Source organism: Gracilinanus agilis, chromosome 6 (assembly GCF_016433145.1).
Source record: "Gracilinanus agilis isolate LMUSP501 chromosome 6, AgileGrace, whole genome shotgun sequence".
NCBI classification, from domain to species: Eukaryota; Metazoa; Chordata; class Mammalia; order Didelphimorphia; family Didelphidae; genus Gracilinanus; species Gracilinanus agilis.
In genome coordinates, this window is record NC_058135.1 from 192,655,042 (window position 1) to 192,671,986 (window position 16,945).

Consider the following 16,945-nt stretch of genomic DNA (forward strand, 5'->3'; position numbering starts at 1 on the left):
TCCCTATCTTGGAGAAATCTTACTCTGCCCCTTACTCTGAGCTTTAATTAGAGCAGAGTGACTAGAGCTTTGGTCTTGGGCATTGAGTTTATAGGAAACCCATAGGATTTGAAGTCTTTCAGTATCACAGGAGGAATCACTCTCTATGCCCTTGGAATCATTTTATGATACTTACCACATTTTTAAAAGTTTTACACCAAATCTTTATCAGGCTTTTGTTTTTAGCTTCTGCAACTCCTGCAGCAATATCAGTGATGACTTTTTTATCCAGCTGCAGAAAACAACAGACATGAGGAAAAGACTTGCCCTGTTCCTCAGCTATGATTTCTGAATGAAAAGTTAATTACTCTCCTATGGGTTCCAGTGTACAGAAGAGAAAAACAGAATGTGTGTAAAGGGAGACAGATTGGTCTCATTTCCCTAAGACTATGCTAAATATTTAACCTTTGCCTTATTGATCTGGATGAGGACAGTTAAACTCTTTTATACCATTTTAGGGGGGTCCAGCACACTGCCAGCTCATTGAGACCAATGAATATCTCATGTTTGTCTTTGTATCCCCCAATGCTTGGGCTGTGGTAGGTGTTTAATGAATGCTTATTGGTTGATAGCTATGGAATGAACAATGAAGCATCCTTTGGGAAAGATTTTCCCCTTTGACCTGATTTGAAGGTACATTCTATTATGAAGACACAACTATTATGGCACATCATGAAAAAAAAGGCCTCAAGTGCAAAATGGTTACATAGTTGGGTCTCTCTTTTGCCAAAGTGGTGGAGTGGAGCAAAACTACTGATGTGGTACCAGAAGCAACTCAGAGCTTGCTCCTTAGCTGTATTCTCTATTTGGGAATGAAATGAGTGAATCATAGTATAAAAATATCCAACTAGCTCTATCAGATTGTGAGAGGACATTTTTAATACCCTTTCCAAGTGAATCAAGTTCACCACAGGTGCTATTTCACTTTCTTAATGACTCAGATGTAAAATCAGAATAAGTCTTGATGCACACCTGGATGATGAGTTCTGTTAAGAAAACTGTGAGGACTTTCATGAGTTCAGGGGCATCATCATCAGGCTGGATATTAAAGGAAGTCGTTATTCTTTCAGCGATGTGGAAGAGGAAGTCCGTGATCAACTCCACAGGCAGTAGCACCAGCACTGACAACCAATTAAATAAATCATGGAGAGTAGCTGCTGTAAAAACTCTAGAGGAAGAACATCCCAAGAAAGAGAGAGTGACAAGTCTGTTAATTCAATGCATACCATGAAGTGCTTAGAGTGTGCAGAATGAGAAAGCATGACTTAAAGTCAGGAAGACCAAGATTCAGGGCCCACCTCTAGTTTAGGACCAAGAGCAAGTCACTGAACACTTCCAGTGACCCAAACCTGTCCTGCACTTGCCAAAAGTTCCTACATAGCAGTGACAGCATAGATCCAGGTCCCTCTTTCCCTCCCCAAAATGGACAGAGCACATGGGGAATAACAACCCCATAGTCCACACACACTACCATAATACCACCCTTTTCTTGCATTGGTATAGAGCTTCCTGTTTCAAAGCTCTTCTGTATTTGGGGGAACACTTCTGTGAAGCAGGTAGACAACATAGTTGATGTTTTCATTTCAAAGACAAGGAATGCTTCTTGGGATTTGCTCAACCAGTGTCACATGGGAAGGGGCCTCTTCATTTCTCATTTAAGTGTTCTTCCCTCCCAGGTACAATGATGTTGTCCCAAGCAGTCATGAGGGGGAGCAGGTATGCTCATTGTATGAAGGGTGAATTAGATCAGAGACTTGTAATGTGAATCATAATATTTAATAAATAAATAAAATAACACTTAATAAATGTGTTCTTTCCATTCTATTTTTATAATTTTTTTATTTATATTATGTTCAATTCCATTTCATATTTTACCCAGTAGTACTATTTTAACTCTTAAACACCGTATGCCAATTATTTAACATTTCAAACCAGTCCTCTCTAGATTTGGCACTGGATTAGGAATACAGGGGGAGACTGGATTTTATTTATTTTTCCTTTCTAAAACTTTTTAAAAATTAAGTTTATCCTCTTTCCCACACAAAAGAAGGAATCACCCAGGAAATATATAGATGATGCCATCACCCAATTGATATATGTGCAAAAGATATGAAATGAAAAGATGAAGAAATCAAAGCCATATGTAAGTACATGGAAAAATGCTCTAAATCACTACAAAATGCAAGCCAAAATAATTCTGTTGTATCATCTCACACCCATCAGTTTGGCTAAAATGTTAAAAGGGTAAAATAATAAATATTAGAGGGGATATGGAAAAGTGAGGACACTAATTCACTGTTGGTGAGACTGTGAACTTATCTGACCATTTTGGAGAGCAATTTGGAATTATGTCAATATAGTTTGTATGTCCTTATAACCCAGCAATACTCTAGTTGCGACTCTTTCCCAAAGACATCAAGTGAAAAGGAAAAAGAACTTATATGTTCCAAAATATTTATAGCAGCTCTCTTGATGACAAAGAACTAGAAATCAAAGAATTTCCATCAATTAGAGAATGGCTAAACAAATTTTATGGCATATGATTGTGATAGAAACTACTGTGCCCTAAGAAATAATGAGTTTATAATTTTTTTAAACTTGGAAACACTTACATGAGATGATGAAGAGTGAAATGAATAGAATCAAGAAAATGTTACATATAGCAATAGATTTAATATTTGAAGAATAATTATGAATGTTCACCTCCAGAGAATGAACAGAGAAATAGAAATCCAAAAGACATAATCTATAAGTATATATTTCCAGATGATGCCTTTGGAATGTGGAGGGAAGGAAGGACCTTGAATACCTGGGAATAAATTCTATTAATTTTTAAAATCCCATCTATGTGTCATAGAAAGAATTTGCTAGGACTCATATAATTATATTTTCAAATTATTTATATAGTTTTGTAATTATTTGTTCTTTAAATGTTTAGTAGAATTCACTTCTAACTCCATCTGGTCATCAGGTTCATTTGTTTTTCTTGAAGAAGCTTATTTATAGCTTATCCAATTTCCTTTTCTAACATAAGATTATTTAAGTATTCTATTTCCTCTTCCATTAATATGAGCAATTTATATTTTTATAAATAATCATTCCACTTTAGATTGACAGTTTTATTAGCATATAATTGGGCAAAATGACCCCTAATAGTTTTGTTTTTTTTTTTGAACCCTTACCTTCCATCTTGGAGTCAATACTGTGTATTGGCTCCAAGGCAGAAGATTGGTAAGGGTAGGCAATGGAGGTCAAGTGACTTGCCCAGGGTCACATAGCTGGGAAGGTTCTGAGGCCAGATTTGAACCTAGGACCTCCCATCTCTAGGCCTAGCTCTCAATCCACTGAGCTACCCAGCTGCCCCTCCTAATAGTTGTTTTAATTGTAAAATTAATTTTTTTTATTGATCTCTTCTTTTTCTTATATCACCACAGTATCCTGTGTATCCCTTCCCAGCCCCTCCTCAAGAACTCTAGTTGGTTCAGGTCCAGCCTCAGACACTTCCCAGCTGTGTGGCCTTAGGCAAGTCACTTGACCCCCATTGCCCACCCTTACCTCTCTTCCACCTAAGAGCCAATACACAGAAGTTAAGGGTTTAAAAAAAAAAAGAACTCTAGTTGGTGTTTATTCAAGAGGAAAAAAGAAACATAACCAATTAATTTGTTGAGAAATTCCCCAAACAGGTACAATGTGTAAAACCTGTGGAACTTTCCAACGTTTACCAAAGGATAGGAAGGGTTATCTTCGCATATTTCTTCATTTAAGTCCTTCTTGATATTTATAATTTTGGAAAATATAGAGATTTTTTTTCCAACCATGGACTTCAGGTCCTAGTAATATATGCCTAGTAATAGAGTCTCGGTTTCAAAGATATGGACATTTCAGTCAGTTTATTTGCATAATTCTAAATAGTCCTCTAAAATGTTTAAACAATTTAATTGCTCTATCAACAACGTATTCATGTATCTATCTTCCGACAATCCATCCAACATTGATTATTGCAATTTTTTGCCATTTTTGACCATTTTTTAAAATTTCAAATTAAAATTCATTTTTATTATTCATTTTTTAAAATTGGAGTTCTAAATTCCCTTCTTTCTCCAGCTCCTCCCTTACCTATGGAGAAGGCAAGTAACATAATATCAAATATAAATTTGAAGTCACACAAAACCTATTTCCATACTACCCATGTTGAACAAATTTTTAAAAAGAAACATAATGAAAGTGGGAAAATATGCTTAAATATGTGCTCAGAGTCCAGCAGTTCTCTCTCTGGAGGTGGATAGCATTTTTCACCAAAGGTCTTTTAGAATGATCTTGGATTACTACATGGATCAGCATGGCTGAATTTTTCACAGTTCACCATCATTACAATAGTGCAATTACTGTATACAATAACCTCCAAATTATGCTCATTTCACTTTGCATCAATTCATATAGATCTTCTCAGGTTTTTTGGAAGCTATCCTTTTTGGCATTTCTTATAGAACAATAGTATTCCATCAATATCATACACCACAGCTATTCCCCAACTGATGGATATTCTCTTAATTTCCAATACTTTGCCAAAGCAAAAGTAGCCCTCTAAATAGTTTTATACATATAGATCCTATTCCTTTTATTTTAATCTCCCTTGGATACAGAATACACTGTGTAGTGATATTGCTAGGTTAAAGGGCATAAACAGTTCCAAATTGTTCTCCAGAACAGATTAACTAACTGATAACTCTACCAACAGTGCACTATTATCCCTGCTTTTCATATCCCTTTCTAGCATTTTCCATTTTCCTTTTCTGTCATGTGAGCCACTCTCATGGGTGTGAGGTGCTTCAGAGTTGCTTTAATTTGAATTTCTCTAATCAATAATACTTTAGAGCATTTTTTCATATTACTATTGATAGCTCTGATTTTTTTCTTCTGATTTCTGAGGATTGGATTATGGATGGCAATTTGGAACTATGCCAAAAGGGCTTTAAAAAACTACCTGCTTTTTGATCCAGCCATACCACTGCTGGATTTATACCCCAAAGATATAATAAGGAAAAAGACTAATACAAAAATATTTATAGGCATGCTCTTTGTAGTGGCAAAATGTTGGAAAATAAGGAGATGTCCTTCGATTGAGGAATGGCAGAACAAATTGTGTTATCTGTTGGTGATGGAATACTATTGTGTTACAAGGGATAATAAATTGGATGAATTCCATTGGAACTGGAATGGCCTCTAGGAATTGATGCAGAGTAAAAGGAACAGAACCAGGAGAGCCTTACACATAGAGACAGATACACTGTGGTACAATCGAATGGAATGAACTTCTCTACTAGCAGCAATGAAATAATAAAATCTGAGGATTGACTCTTATTTTAATAAAAATCATCTTAAGTTTCCTATAAATTTGAGAAATGAATTCTTTATCAGAGAAACTTGCTGTTAATACTTTCCCCTAATTTCCTGCTTTCCTTTTAATTATGTCTGTGTTGGTTTTGCTGGTGCAAAAAAGTTTTAATTTCATTGAACCAAAAGTATCTATTATTTGTCCCATGATCCTCTCTTTCACTTTTTTGGTCATAAATTCTACTCATATCCATAGATCTGACAGATATTTTCTATGCTTCCCTAATTTGCTTATACCTCTTTATGCTAAGTCATATACACATTCTAGCCTTATCTTGGTAGGACATGTTAGATTTGGTCATATTTTACCAATTTTAAAAATTGGTTATATATCTTGAGTACCAAAACCATCTGAGTAGAATTTGATGTAAAGATTTTTTTTTCTCATTCAGTCACTTGCCTTCTTTTCTTATATTCAGTAATGTCTATGAATTTTGTCTGTGAATATTGTCAGTGAAAGAGCTTTTCAGTTTTAAATAATCAAAGTTTTCTATTTTTCTTTTGTAATTGTCTTTCTTGTATGTTTAAAAATATACCTTTGTGGGCAGCTATGTAGCATAATAAATAAAGCCACCAGACTTACATATTTTAGTGGTCAGGTTTGCTATGAACTAAATTGGAGTCAGTAGAACCTGAAAACAACCCATTTAGAAAAAAATTTCTGGTGATATTCCCTTCACAAGGAAGACAAAGAGTCCCTTACTCATAATCACCCCTCTCCAACATGACTTGTTACCTATTTCTAGACCATTTCTCTAAAATATATGTTTTGCTTTATATGAGTCTAGAAGAGCAACATATAAAAGGGAATCCATCCTACCGAAAATGGTCACTGTCAACTTATAATTATATCTCTCAAAGCTGAGTTATTTAAACTGCTTGGTGTATATGCTTATCCCACAATCTTCACTCTAATATAACAAATCCATTGGAAAGCCAGGGAGGTATCTCTGGAGATGAGTGAAAATCCTCAACTTTGCTAATCAGAGGTAGTTACTGCAGTTCTAGAGAAAACAATGACTAGTAAACAAGTGAGGCAAAACTTCCTACCTTCCAAATTCTTCCCTGTCTCCGGCATACATGAGGGCCAGCAATGTATTGGTGATTGCAGTCCCAACATTGGCTCCCATCATCATGGGAATTGCTGCATGTACTGTCAACACTGTCAAAGGAAAAAGGTCAGGAAAGGAGAAAAATGGTAGAAATTCACAGGAAGAACACTTCAAATCTCTTCCTAAAACCAAGTGCCCAGAACTATAGAGCAAGGATGCTGGGGCTTTTGCCAAAACAGGAAAACCAGAGATCACTGGCAGCAATGTTGAAGAGTGAGGACAATGTTGGCTGTGGTAATATTCCGGTCTGACAATTACCTCTTCCTCCTTCAGTGATTTAGAAACCTCTGTCTTCCATGGAAGAGCTTCATCCTCTTCTCTCCTCCACAGCCACACTCTAGGGAAGCTCAGCTCCTGTCCCTACATTTTTCCCTTGCACTAGATGCCCAACTGACATATATTCACAAAAAAGGGGGTGTGGGACCCAGTCCTGGGATCTGGAGAGATCTGGTTCAATTCAAGCTCATTTGAAAAACAAAGCAGTGATACAAAAGAATCTGGTCTGAATTTTCTTTATTAGAAAAAGAAATCCACTCACACTGAAGCTGCTTCAAAGACACTTATTCAGACTCAGCTGAGTTAAATATCAGACAGGAAAGATGGAATTCAGAAGCACTTCACATTGAGCTCCATTCTTCCAAAGAAGATCTTCCAAAGCAATAAGCATTGAAGATTTCAGCTAAGAATATGCAACCCAATTCTGTCCCCTAGAGCTTAATTTTCCAACTCTACCACAAGAATAGGGAGAGTAGATGGACAACAGAGAAAGATGAACAGCCTGACAGAAGGATGAAAAAGCAAGTAGATAAGTTTAAAGGCCAGGGCACATTGCAAATGATTATATGATTGTAAAATTTGAATGAAACTCTTTGAATGTATACAGGCTTGCCTAATTAACACAGCTCTGTAGTATGTGTGCTTGTGCTTATTTGTCAGGACTGACTCACCTGAAGATGACACCATGCTGACGATGATGGATGTGGATATGCTGGAACTCTGCACCAAAACAGTCACCAGCAAACCCACCATTGAGCTAGCTATGGGGTTGAAAAGTATTGAACCATCAAAGAAAATGTCTGCAGCCAATTTTCCTAAAAAGGTAAAGACATTAAAAAAAACCATAAATGGTGGTTGGCTGAAACTGCTAGGTTACACATCAAAGACTAGGGACCACTGTGTGGAATGAGGATTGAGTGAGGACAGTCACTTGGCTGCCAAAGCTGTCACCATGTGGAGGGCAGTGAGGGTTGAATGTGGTTTTAGGAAGACATGAGTTCAGATCCTGCCTCTGTTTCCCTCTATTAGCATAGTTTAGGTACTTTGATATTCTACACAAATTTTAACATGCCACAAAATGCCAGCCATTATTTTCTTTGGCTAATCCACCTGCTATTCCCCTCATACATGGTTTTTGTTTGCTCTGTTCAAGGAGCAATTTGAATTATTGTTTGATTCATTATTTTTAGTTGGTAAATGCAAAATGGTGAGATGATTATTAGTATAATGGTTATGGATGATGTTGCAGTAGCTAATTGTGGCATGCTATTTTAAGGAGATATGTCTCATTTATACTTTAAAACTTGTGCTTGTTCCTTGGTAGAATTACTGTGGCCTATAAGTGCTTCTCTCTCTCTTTCACCCTCCTCTCTAAAGATCCTCTCAGTTGGAGGGAGGGCACTCTCTGTCTCTTACTAAGCATCTCTATTGTCTGAGTGGCCCTAAGGCAGCTGGAAAGTACACTGCATAGAAAACTGGGCCTTGGAACAAGAAGTCATCAGATAAACTCTATCCTCAGAAATACTTTTTTCCTATGTGACTCTTGACAAGTCACTTAACCATTTTCAGTCTCAGTTTTCTATATTGTAAAATGAACCTACTTCACAGGGCTATTGTATGAAATAAGAATATTTTATTGCTGAGCAAAGTGCCTGGTACATAGTAAATGACATATAAATACTTATTTTCTTCCCCCATTTGGTATTTTTAAAGTATATATATATTTGTAGAGTGTAATAAAGACCTTAAATGCTTTTCATCTGCTTGTCATGTTATCTTAACAAAATGCCAAAGTCCCTTCCTGAAGAAAAAGATGTGTCTTCCATTTCCTTTTTATGACTCCATCCCTGCTCCAGAACTTAGTTAAAATAATGGCAATGCATTATTAGTTTGCTGAGTGGAAGCATGAAGGGCAAAGTTCATACAAAGGAAATGGAGTGAAGGATGAAGTCAATTATCCCAAAAGTTGGAATAAAAAACAAAAGACCATCTAACCATGATACTAATTAAAGTCAACAAAAAGAAATAAAAAGATACTAGACCAGGTTGGAGATGAAACACACACACACACACACACACACACACACACACACACACACACAGAGTGATCTACTCCAGGATCTCTACCTACATAAACAGATTGTTTTAAGATACACCTGGAAGAATTTATAAAAAAAAATATAAAGAATAGTGTGATGGGGAAGGCCCAGATGGCAGACCTATTTGGACAAAATGATTCCAATGCTCATCTTCACTTTTTTTGACATAAATCCAGTGTTTTATTTTTTCTTATAGAAATTTATTCCTGTTGCCAACACAACACAAAACATACACACTTTCAAATTTCCTAGATTTCAGTCTATAAAATATTAAGTTTCAGACATCAACAGAGGGATCAAAATGCATATTCTCACCACAACATTTTAATCTGATGGCAATATATGTATATCCTTATAGATAGATAAGACAGAGAAACAGAGAGACAGAGAGAGACAGAAAGACACAGAGACACAGAAAGACAGACAGAGAGACAGACAGAAACAGAGAGAGAGGGAGAAAGAAAGAGAGAAAGGGGCGTAAAGAGCTAGATATGGAGAGGCAGAAAGAGAGAGAGAGATAAAAAGAGAAATAAAAGAGAGAGAAGATATGAAATATAATCCCTAAACTCTCACTTTCAGTGACTGGAGATGAAATAAGATGGGTTGGGTGCTAGGTCAGGAGGAGGCAAGGAGAAAAATGTGGAAAATATTAATTAAGAAGCATCCAGGTCAAAATATCTCTTGAGTTGATGAAAAAGTGATACTCCTAAGAGTAGTTTAAAACAGTGATTCCTAAAGTGGGCACTGCTGCCCCCTGGTGGGTGTTGCAGCGATCCCAGGAAGGGTGGTGATGGCCACAGGTGCATTTATCTTTCCTATTAATTGCTACTAAAATTAAAAAAAAATTAATTTCCAGGAGTCTAAGTAATATTTTTTCTGGAAAGGGGGTGGTAGGCCAAAAAAGTTTGGGAACCACTGGTTTAAAAGAAGGAAGATTAATTGAACCAAAATCAATTTGAAAGCAAAAAAAAAAAAAAAAAAAAAAAGCCTTTAACTCTTCCAGAAATTGTTTTTCATACCTCCAACTAGCTGGAAGGCACTGCTGAGAACGTCTAAGGAGCAGATAAAAGAGAAGAGAAATACCAGGAGACGAGTCATGCTTAGAACGGCTAGGCAAAAAACCTTAATTCTTTTCTTTGTGGAAGCAGTGTCTGCAAAAACAATAGATGCAAAAAGAACTTTTATGAAATATAACACTCATTCCTATTAAAAACACTTAAAAGCAGAGGTATAAATTGACTTTTCCTTACATTAATGACATACATTTTAAACCAGCAGCAAACAATTTTTGTAGTTTGGATAAATTGGAAGGCTTCCCCATAAGACAAAGAGTAAAACAAGGATGCCCATTATCACCATTTTTATTTAATTTTGTGCTAGAAATGTCAGATATAGTAATGAGAAGAAATAGAAATTGAAGTATCAGAATGGGCAAAGAGGTAAGAAAACTGTTTCTTTTTGAAGGTAATATGAAAATGATAAGTAAATAATTAAGAGAGAGAAACCTAGAGGTTCAACTAAAAAATTAATTGACTTGAACAAACTGGCAGGACATAAAATATAGCACTAAAAATCTCTTGCAATGGCATACTAAGAGACAACTCAATTAAATTAGCCATAGATAGAATAAAATATCTTCCAAAGCAAATCCAGAGGCTAGATGAACTTAATTATAACACACTTTCTATACAAATAAAGTCAGACTGAAATAATTAGAGAAATATTATTTGTTTGTGGGTGGGCAGAGCCAATATAATTAAAATTACAATTCTACCTAAACTAATCTATTTATTTCCAGCCTAATTAAATTACAAAAATTATTTTGTTGAACTAGGGAAAAAATCAACATAGATTTGGAAAAACAAAAGGTCAAGATTATCAAAGGAGGCTTCTGGAATACTCAAACACAGATAGTATGGGGAGCAGACAACTAATGGGAAGGAGATTATAGGCGTCCCTTTGCTATCTCTGAGTGCAAGATTCTCGTTGCATTGCCCAAATGGAAAAACCAGAACTCAGTCTTAAGGCACAGTCACATGGTGAGGAAGAGTATACAAATATTTGCATATACCAGCATATACCAGTACTTCCAGCCACAGAGGAGCAGAGGACCCTGGTTATTGTTCCAAGAGGGAAAGGAGCTTAGGGTTACTCACACACCAGAGAACAGTTGGGGAGAGTATTAATACACCTATATTTAACATCATTCCACCTTGGAAGAACTTAAAGCAGACAGAGCAGCAGTGTCAGTTCTGAAGACAGCTGCACAAAGAACCTAAAGCTTAAAACAGTGCTCCCTTTAACATAGTGAAAAACCCCAACATTAACAATTTTTTAAATTAAAAGAAAAGAAAAAGGCATGAAATTGAGCAAACAAAAACAAAAAACCACAGATGGTTATTTTGGTGATGGTACACTCAAATTCAAAAGAACAAAATGTAGTCAATCTTCAAGCCTCCAAGAAAAAATACGAATTGCTCTTAAGCCCAAAAAGAATTAATGGAGGAGCTCAAAAAGGATTTCAAAAATCAAATAAGAAAGATAGAAGAAAATTTAGAAAATAAATGAGAGCGATAGGTGTAAATTATGAAAAAAGAGTCAATAGTCTGATAAAGGAGGCACAAAAAATACTGAAGAAATGAATATCTTAAAAAACCAAAACAGACCTATTTGTAGAAGAGACACAGATATCAAAAGAAGAGAATTCCTTAAAAAGCAGAATTGGCCAAATGGGAAAAGATATAATAAAATGCACAGAAAAGAAAAACTTCAAAGAATTGGCCCTTTGGAAAAAGAGGTTCAAAAAGTCACAAGAAGAAAAGAACTATATACCAAGTAGAAATGTCCAAATGAAAAATGAGGTACAAAAGCTCAATCAGGAAAACAATGTCTTAAAAATTAGAATCAGGCAAATGGAAACTAATTACTCCACAAGGCATGAGGAAACCAAACTAAGTCAAAAGAATGAAAAATTAGAAGAAAATGTGAAATATCTCTTGTGAAAAACAATTGACCTGGAAACTAAATTCAGGAGAGACACTTTAAGAATTATAGGATTTCCTGAAAGCAATGATAAAAAAATTAGACATTATCTTTCAAGAAATCATGAAGGAAATTTTCCCTTCAAGAACCAGAGGACAAAATAGTCATTTAAAGAATCCATCGGTCACCTCCTGAAAGAGATCCCACAAGGATAAATCCCAGGAATATTATAGCTAAATTCCAAAAATCTCCGGTCAAGGAGAAAATATTACAAGCATCCAAAAAGAAACAATTCAAATATCATAGACTTATCAGCTTCTATATTAAAGAATCAGAAGCCCTGGAACATGATATTCCAGGGGGCAAAGGAGCTAGGATTTCAACCAAGAATGACTTTCCCAGAAATTCTGAGGACAGACTTTTTAATTAAAATTTTATACCTCAAAAAATAATATCAAATGAGGAAGTGAAAAAAATATTAAGGAAGGAGATCTAGAAGTACAAGATTTCAAAGTATATTATAAAATAGCAATTATCAAAGCTATCTGATATTGGCTAAGAAATAAAAAATACATCCATGTAATAAAATAGACCTATATCAAACTCTTGTAAAAGATTATAGCAGGGGCTGCTGGGTAGCTCAGTGGAGTGAGAGTCAGGCCTAGAGACAGGAGGTCCTAGGTTCAAACCCGGCCTCAGCCACTTCCCAGCTGTGTGACCCTGGGCAAGTCACTTGACCCCCATTGCCCACCCTTACCAATCTTCCACCTATGAGACAATACACCGAAGTACAAGGGTTTTAAAAAAAAGATTATAGCAACCTTGTATTTGTGTTTGGCAATGGTTAAGTTTCTAAGTTTGGGGAATAAGAATTTACTCTGGTAAAAATGGTTGGGAAAACTAGAAATCAGTATGGCAGGAATTAGATATAGATATAATGGAATACTCTTTCTTCATAAGACATGATAAACAAGATGATCACAAAAAAGCATGGAAAGACTTATATGAAGCAATTTAAAGTGAAGTGAATAGAATCAAGGGATTATTAAACACAATAATGATATATAGATATAGATATAGGTAATGATCAACTGTGAATGAATTAACTATTATCAAAAAGGTAAGAACCCAGGAAAATTCTAATTGACTCATAAGTAAAAAGGATATCCACAGCCCTGGAAGGAATAGACAGAGTCCTAATGAATATTAAAGCACACCATTCTTCACTTTATTTCTTCAATGAAAGTGTCTCTAGTGTAAACAACATGTTTCCTATTTCACAACATGATGAACAAGGAAATACATACTATATGAAAATATATGTACAACCTATATCCTATTACCTGCTTTCTTGGGGAAGGGTGGGAGTAAGGGAAAAAAAGAATGTTTTTTTTAATCCTTATCTTTCATTTTAGAATTCTATTTACTGGTTCTAAAGCAGAAGGGTAGAAAGAGCTTGGTAAAGGGAGTCGAATGACTTGCCCAGGGTCACATAGATAGGACATGTCTGAGACCAGAGTTGAATCCAGGACATCCCATCTCCAGGCCTGGCTTTCTATCCAGTGAGCCACCTAGCTGTCCCTAAGACATAGTTTTTGAACATAACTAATGTGAAAATTTGTTTCTTTTGGAGAAGCCTATAAATTATAATTAATTACATATTTATAACAAATCATATATGTTATATTATTGTTATATTACATATTATATGATTTTTAAAATTTTTAATGGTAACTCCAAAAAGAAACAAAAAGGAAGAGGAGCATTTATTAAATATCTACTATATGCCATAGTTTGTGCTAAGCACTTAAAAATATTATTTCGATTATTGCATACATGTGTGTATAGTTTGCTCACATGCGCATACACACACTCATAGTTGATGTGGCATTTTGTGCAAGAATTTCTCATTTTTTTCTAGCCAAGAGAAGGCAGATGGGAGTTGTCAGCTTTTGTGCTGCATTACCAACAATACCATGACTATGTTTGTATCCCAAAAAGATTAAAGAGAGGAAAAGGACCTCTGTGTACAAAATTATATGTGGCAGTTTGTGTGGTGGCAAAGAAGTGGAAATTGAGGGGATACACATTGATTGAGAAAGGAATAAATCAACAAGAGAAGTTATGGCAAATATTGGAATGAAGTACTACTGTGCTAAAAGAAAAGACAAGGGGAGATGGTTTCAGAAGAAAAAAACAACATGGTATGACCTATATAAACTGATGCAAAGTGAAATAAGAACTAGGAGGGGACATTTCCAGGCTAAGACAACCCATCAATATAAAAGTCTCTCTCAAAAGGACAAAAATCAAAATCAGATGAGTGAAGGGTTCAGCCACAGGGTACAGCATTGATGGTAGGCAGGATTTGAGTATTTCCAGGCTATAAGGGGGTAAAATTACACCAACCAAAGCAAGAGCTGATGACCCTCCACCACACGACCTACCCTGCCAAAGTCAGAGAGTGGGCTGGGGCCATCTCTAAATTCTTGGGGTCTGGTGGAGGGCACCACAGACTTACCCCTGAGGACACTACAAAGGCAGCTAGACTTGGGACCCCAGTATGAGAAGCTTGTAGCCTGGGTGCTGAGATAGAACAGAGATGGAATGCCCATTGCAGACAAGGTACAAACTGGAAAAACAGCCTCAGGGCAAAACACTTTGTTGCTTGCTACACAAACAGCTGCCTGCCTTCGTTACTCATAGAGAAGAAAGAGAAATTGAAATTGAAGGTACTGAAGCAGGCAATGAGAAAACTATCTCTCTTTGCAGATGATATGATGGTCTACTTAAAGAATCCTAAAGAAACAACTAAAAAGCTGGTGGAAATAATCAACAACTTTAGCAAAGTTGCAGGATTCAAAATAAACCCACATAAATCATTAGCATTTCTATATATTTCCAACACAACTCAGCAGCAAAAATTAGAAAGAGAAATTCCATTTAAAATTATACTAGAATTATATACAACTACAAAACACTTTGCACACAATCAAAACTAGATCTAAATAATTGGAAAAACATTAATTGCTCATGATTAGGACATGATAAAAATGACAATCCTACTCAAATTAATTTAATTATTCAGTGCCATACCTATCAAACTACCAAGAAACTTTTTTATTGAATTAGAAAAAAATTATACCAAAGTTTATTTGGAAGAACAAAAGATCAATAATATCAAGGGAAATAATAAAAAAAAATGTGAAGGATGGGGACCTAGCAGTACCAGATCTTAAATTGTACCATAAAGCAGCAGTCATCAAAACAATATGGTAGACTTCTTGGTTAAGATGGCAGCAGAGTAAAAAGCAGCGAAACATACAGGACTCCTCAAGGGGACATAAAAACAAATCCAGACAAATGGAGGGACCCCACAACAGGGCACAATGTGGAAAGTACGTGGAATTGGGGCATTTCCATGCTATAAAGGGGTGAAACAGCTCTCACTAAATCGCGGGTTGAGCAACCTCCCCCCCACACACACACACACCACCTACAACACCAAAGCCAGCTAAAGAGAAATAGAGCAAGTTTGGGGCACCCATTGAGTCATTGGCAGCTCCAGGACCTGGTCCTGAGAGCAGCAAGACTTAGGACTCCAAAAGGCTAAAGAACACGCACGGACTTTGAGCGCGGACACAGAATGCAGGCTCAAGTGGAGGTGGACACAGGCACTTGCGTGAGTGAAGGCTCTGAAACCCTGAGTGGCGAACCAGTGCAGATGGGTATACGACTGTGGAAGCAGCACCCTGAGACTTGTAAAGGAGCCTCCGGCAGAGGATCAAGCAAGGGGGTTCACCAGGGGGCTTGACCTTGAGAAAAACCAGACCTGAGTCAGCATGAGGATTAACCTGAGCACGAGTTGGGCTAACAATGGCAACCCAGAATCAGGAAGGCCAAAAGAGAAAGATTAACAACAAGAAGAAGAAATCTTTAACACTAGACAACTTTTACACAGAGAAAATCCAGACAACCGAGCAAAAAGAAGAGGAGAACAAACAAGCATCCGGATCCTCCCAAAATATTGAAAACTGGTCACAAGCTCTTGAAGAGTTCAAATATGAGATGATGAAAAAATTGGAAAAGATTTGGCTAGAGAAATGGGAAATAACTCAAAAGGAAATCAGGCAAGAAAATAACAGTTTAAAAGGCAGAATTTTGCAATTGGAAAGTGAGGCTAAGAAATCAAATGAACTGATAAGTAAATTGAATACCAGTAATGACCAGATTGAAAAGGAAAACCAAAAGATCATAGCTGAAAACCAAAAGATTATAGCCGAAAACCAGTCCTTAAAGGCTAGAATTGAGCAATTAGAAGCTAATGATCTCTCAAGACAACAAGAACAAATAAAAGAAAGTCAAAAGACTGATAAAATAGAAGGAAACATGAAATATCTCAATGAGAAAGTGAAAGACCAAGAAAACCGGTCTAGAAGAGACAATTTGAGAATCATTGGTCTTCCAGAAAAAACAGAAATTAATAGAAACTTGGACTCCATACTAAAAGAAATTATTCAGCAAAATTGTCTTGAAGTTCTACAACAAGAGGGCAATATAGACATTGAAAAGATCCATAGATCACCCTCTACACTAGACCCAGAAAGGGCAATGCCAAGGAATATAATAGCCAAACTCAAGAGCTTTCAAATAAAAGAAAAAATCTTACAATAAGCCAGAAAGAGACAATTCAAATATCAAGGAGCACCAATCAGGATCACACAGGATCTGGCAGCCTCCAAGCTAAAAGACTGCAAGGATTGAAATATGATATTCAGAAAGGCAAGAGAGCTGGGCCTTCAACCACGGGATCAAGTACCCATCGAAACTGACTATATACTTACAGGGGAAAGGATGGGCATTCAACAAAATTGAAGATTTCCAAGTATTTGCAGAGAAAAGACCAGGACTAAATGTAAAGTTTGATATCCAACTACAAAAATCAAGAGAAACATGAAAAGGTAAATAAGAAACAGAGGGGAAAGAAAGAAAACTCATAATTTTTAAATTTGCCTTTTTAAGGGCTTCAATAAGATCTAATTA

The 16,945-nt window shown here is 36.2% G+C and overlaps 1 protein-coding gene across 1 annotated transcript in view; it reads right to left on the reverse strand.

Moving 5' to 3' along the window:
- The window catches only part of LOC123252442 (sodium-dependent phosphate transport protein 2B-like), a 108,271-nt gene that overhangs the window by 15,714 nt on the left and 75,612 nt on the right, over positions 1 to 16,945 (reverse strand). Inside the window, 5 exon segments of the mRNA XM_044681752.1 lie at positions 176 to 271; positions 1,012 to 1,207; positions 6,484 to 6,595; positions 7,493 to 7,636; positions 9,940 to 10,071. Of these exon segments, the coding sequence (XP_044537687.1) occupies positions 176 to 271; positions 1,012 to 1,207; positions 6,484 to 6,595; positions 7,493 to 7,636; positions 9,940 to 10,071 (680 nt within the window).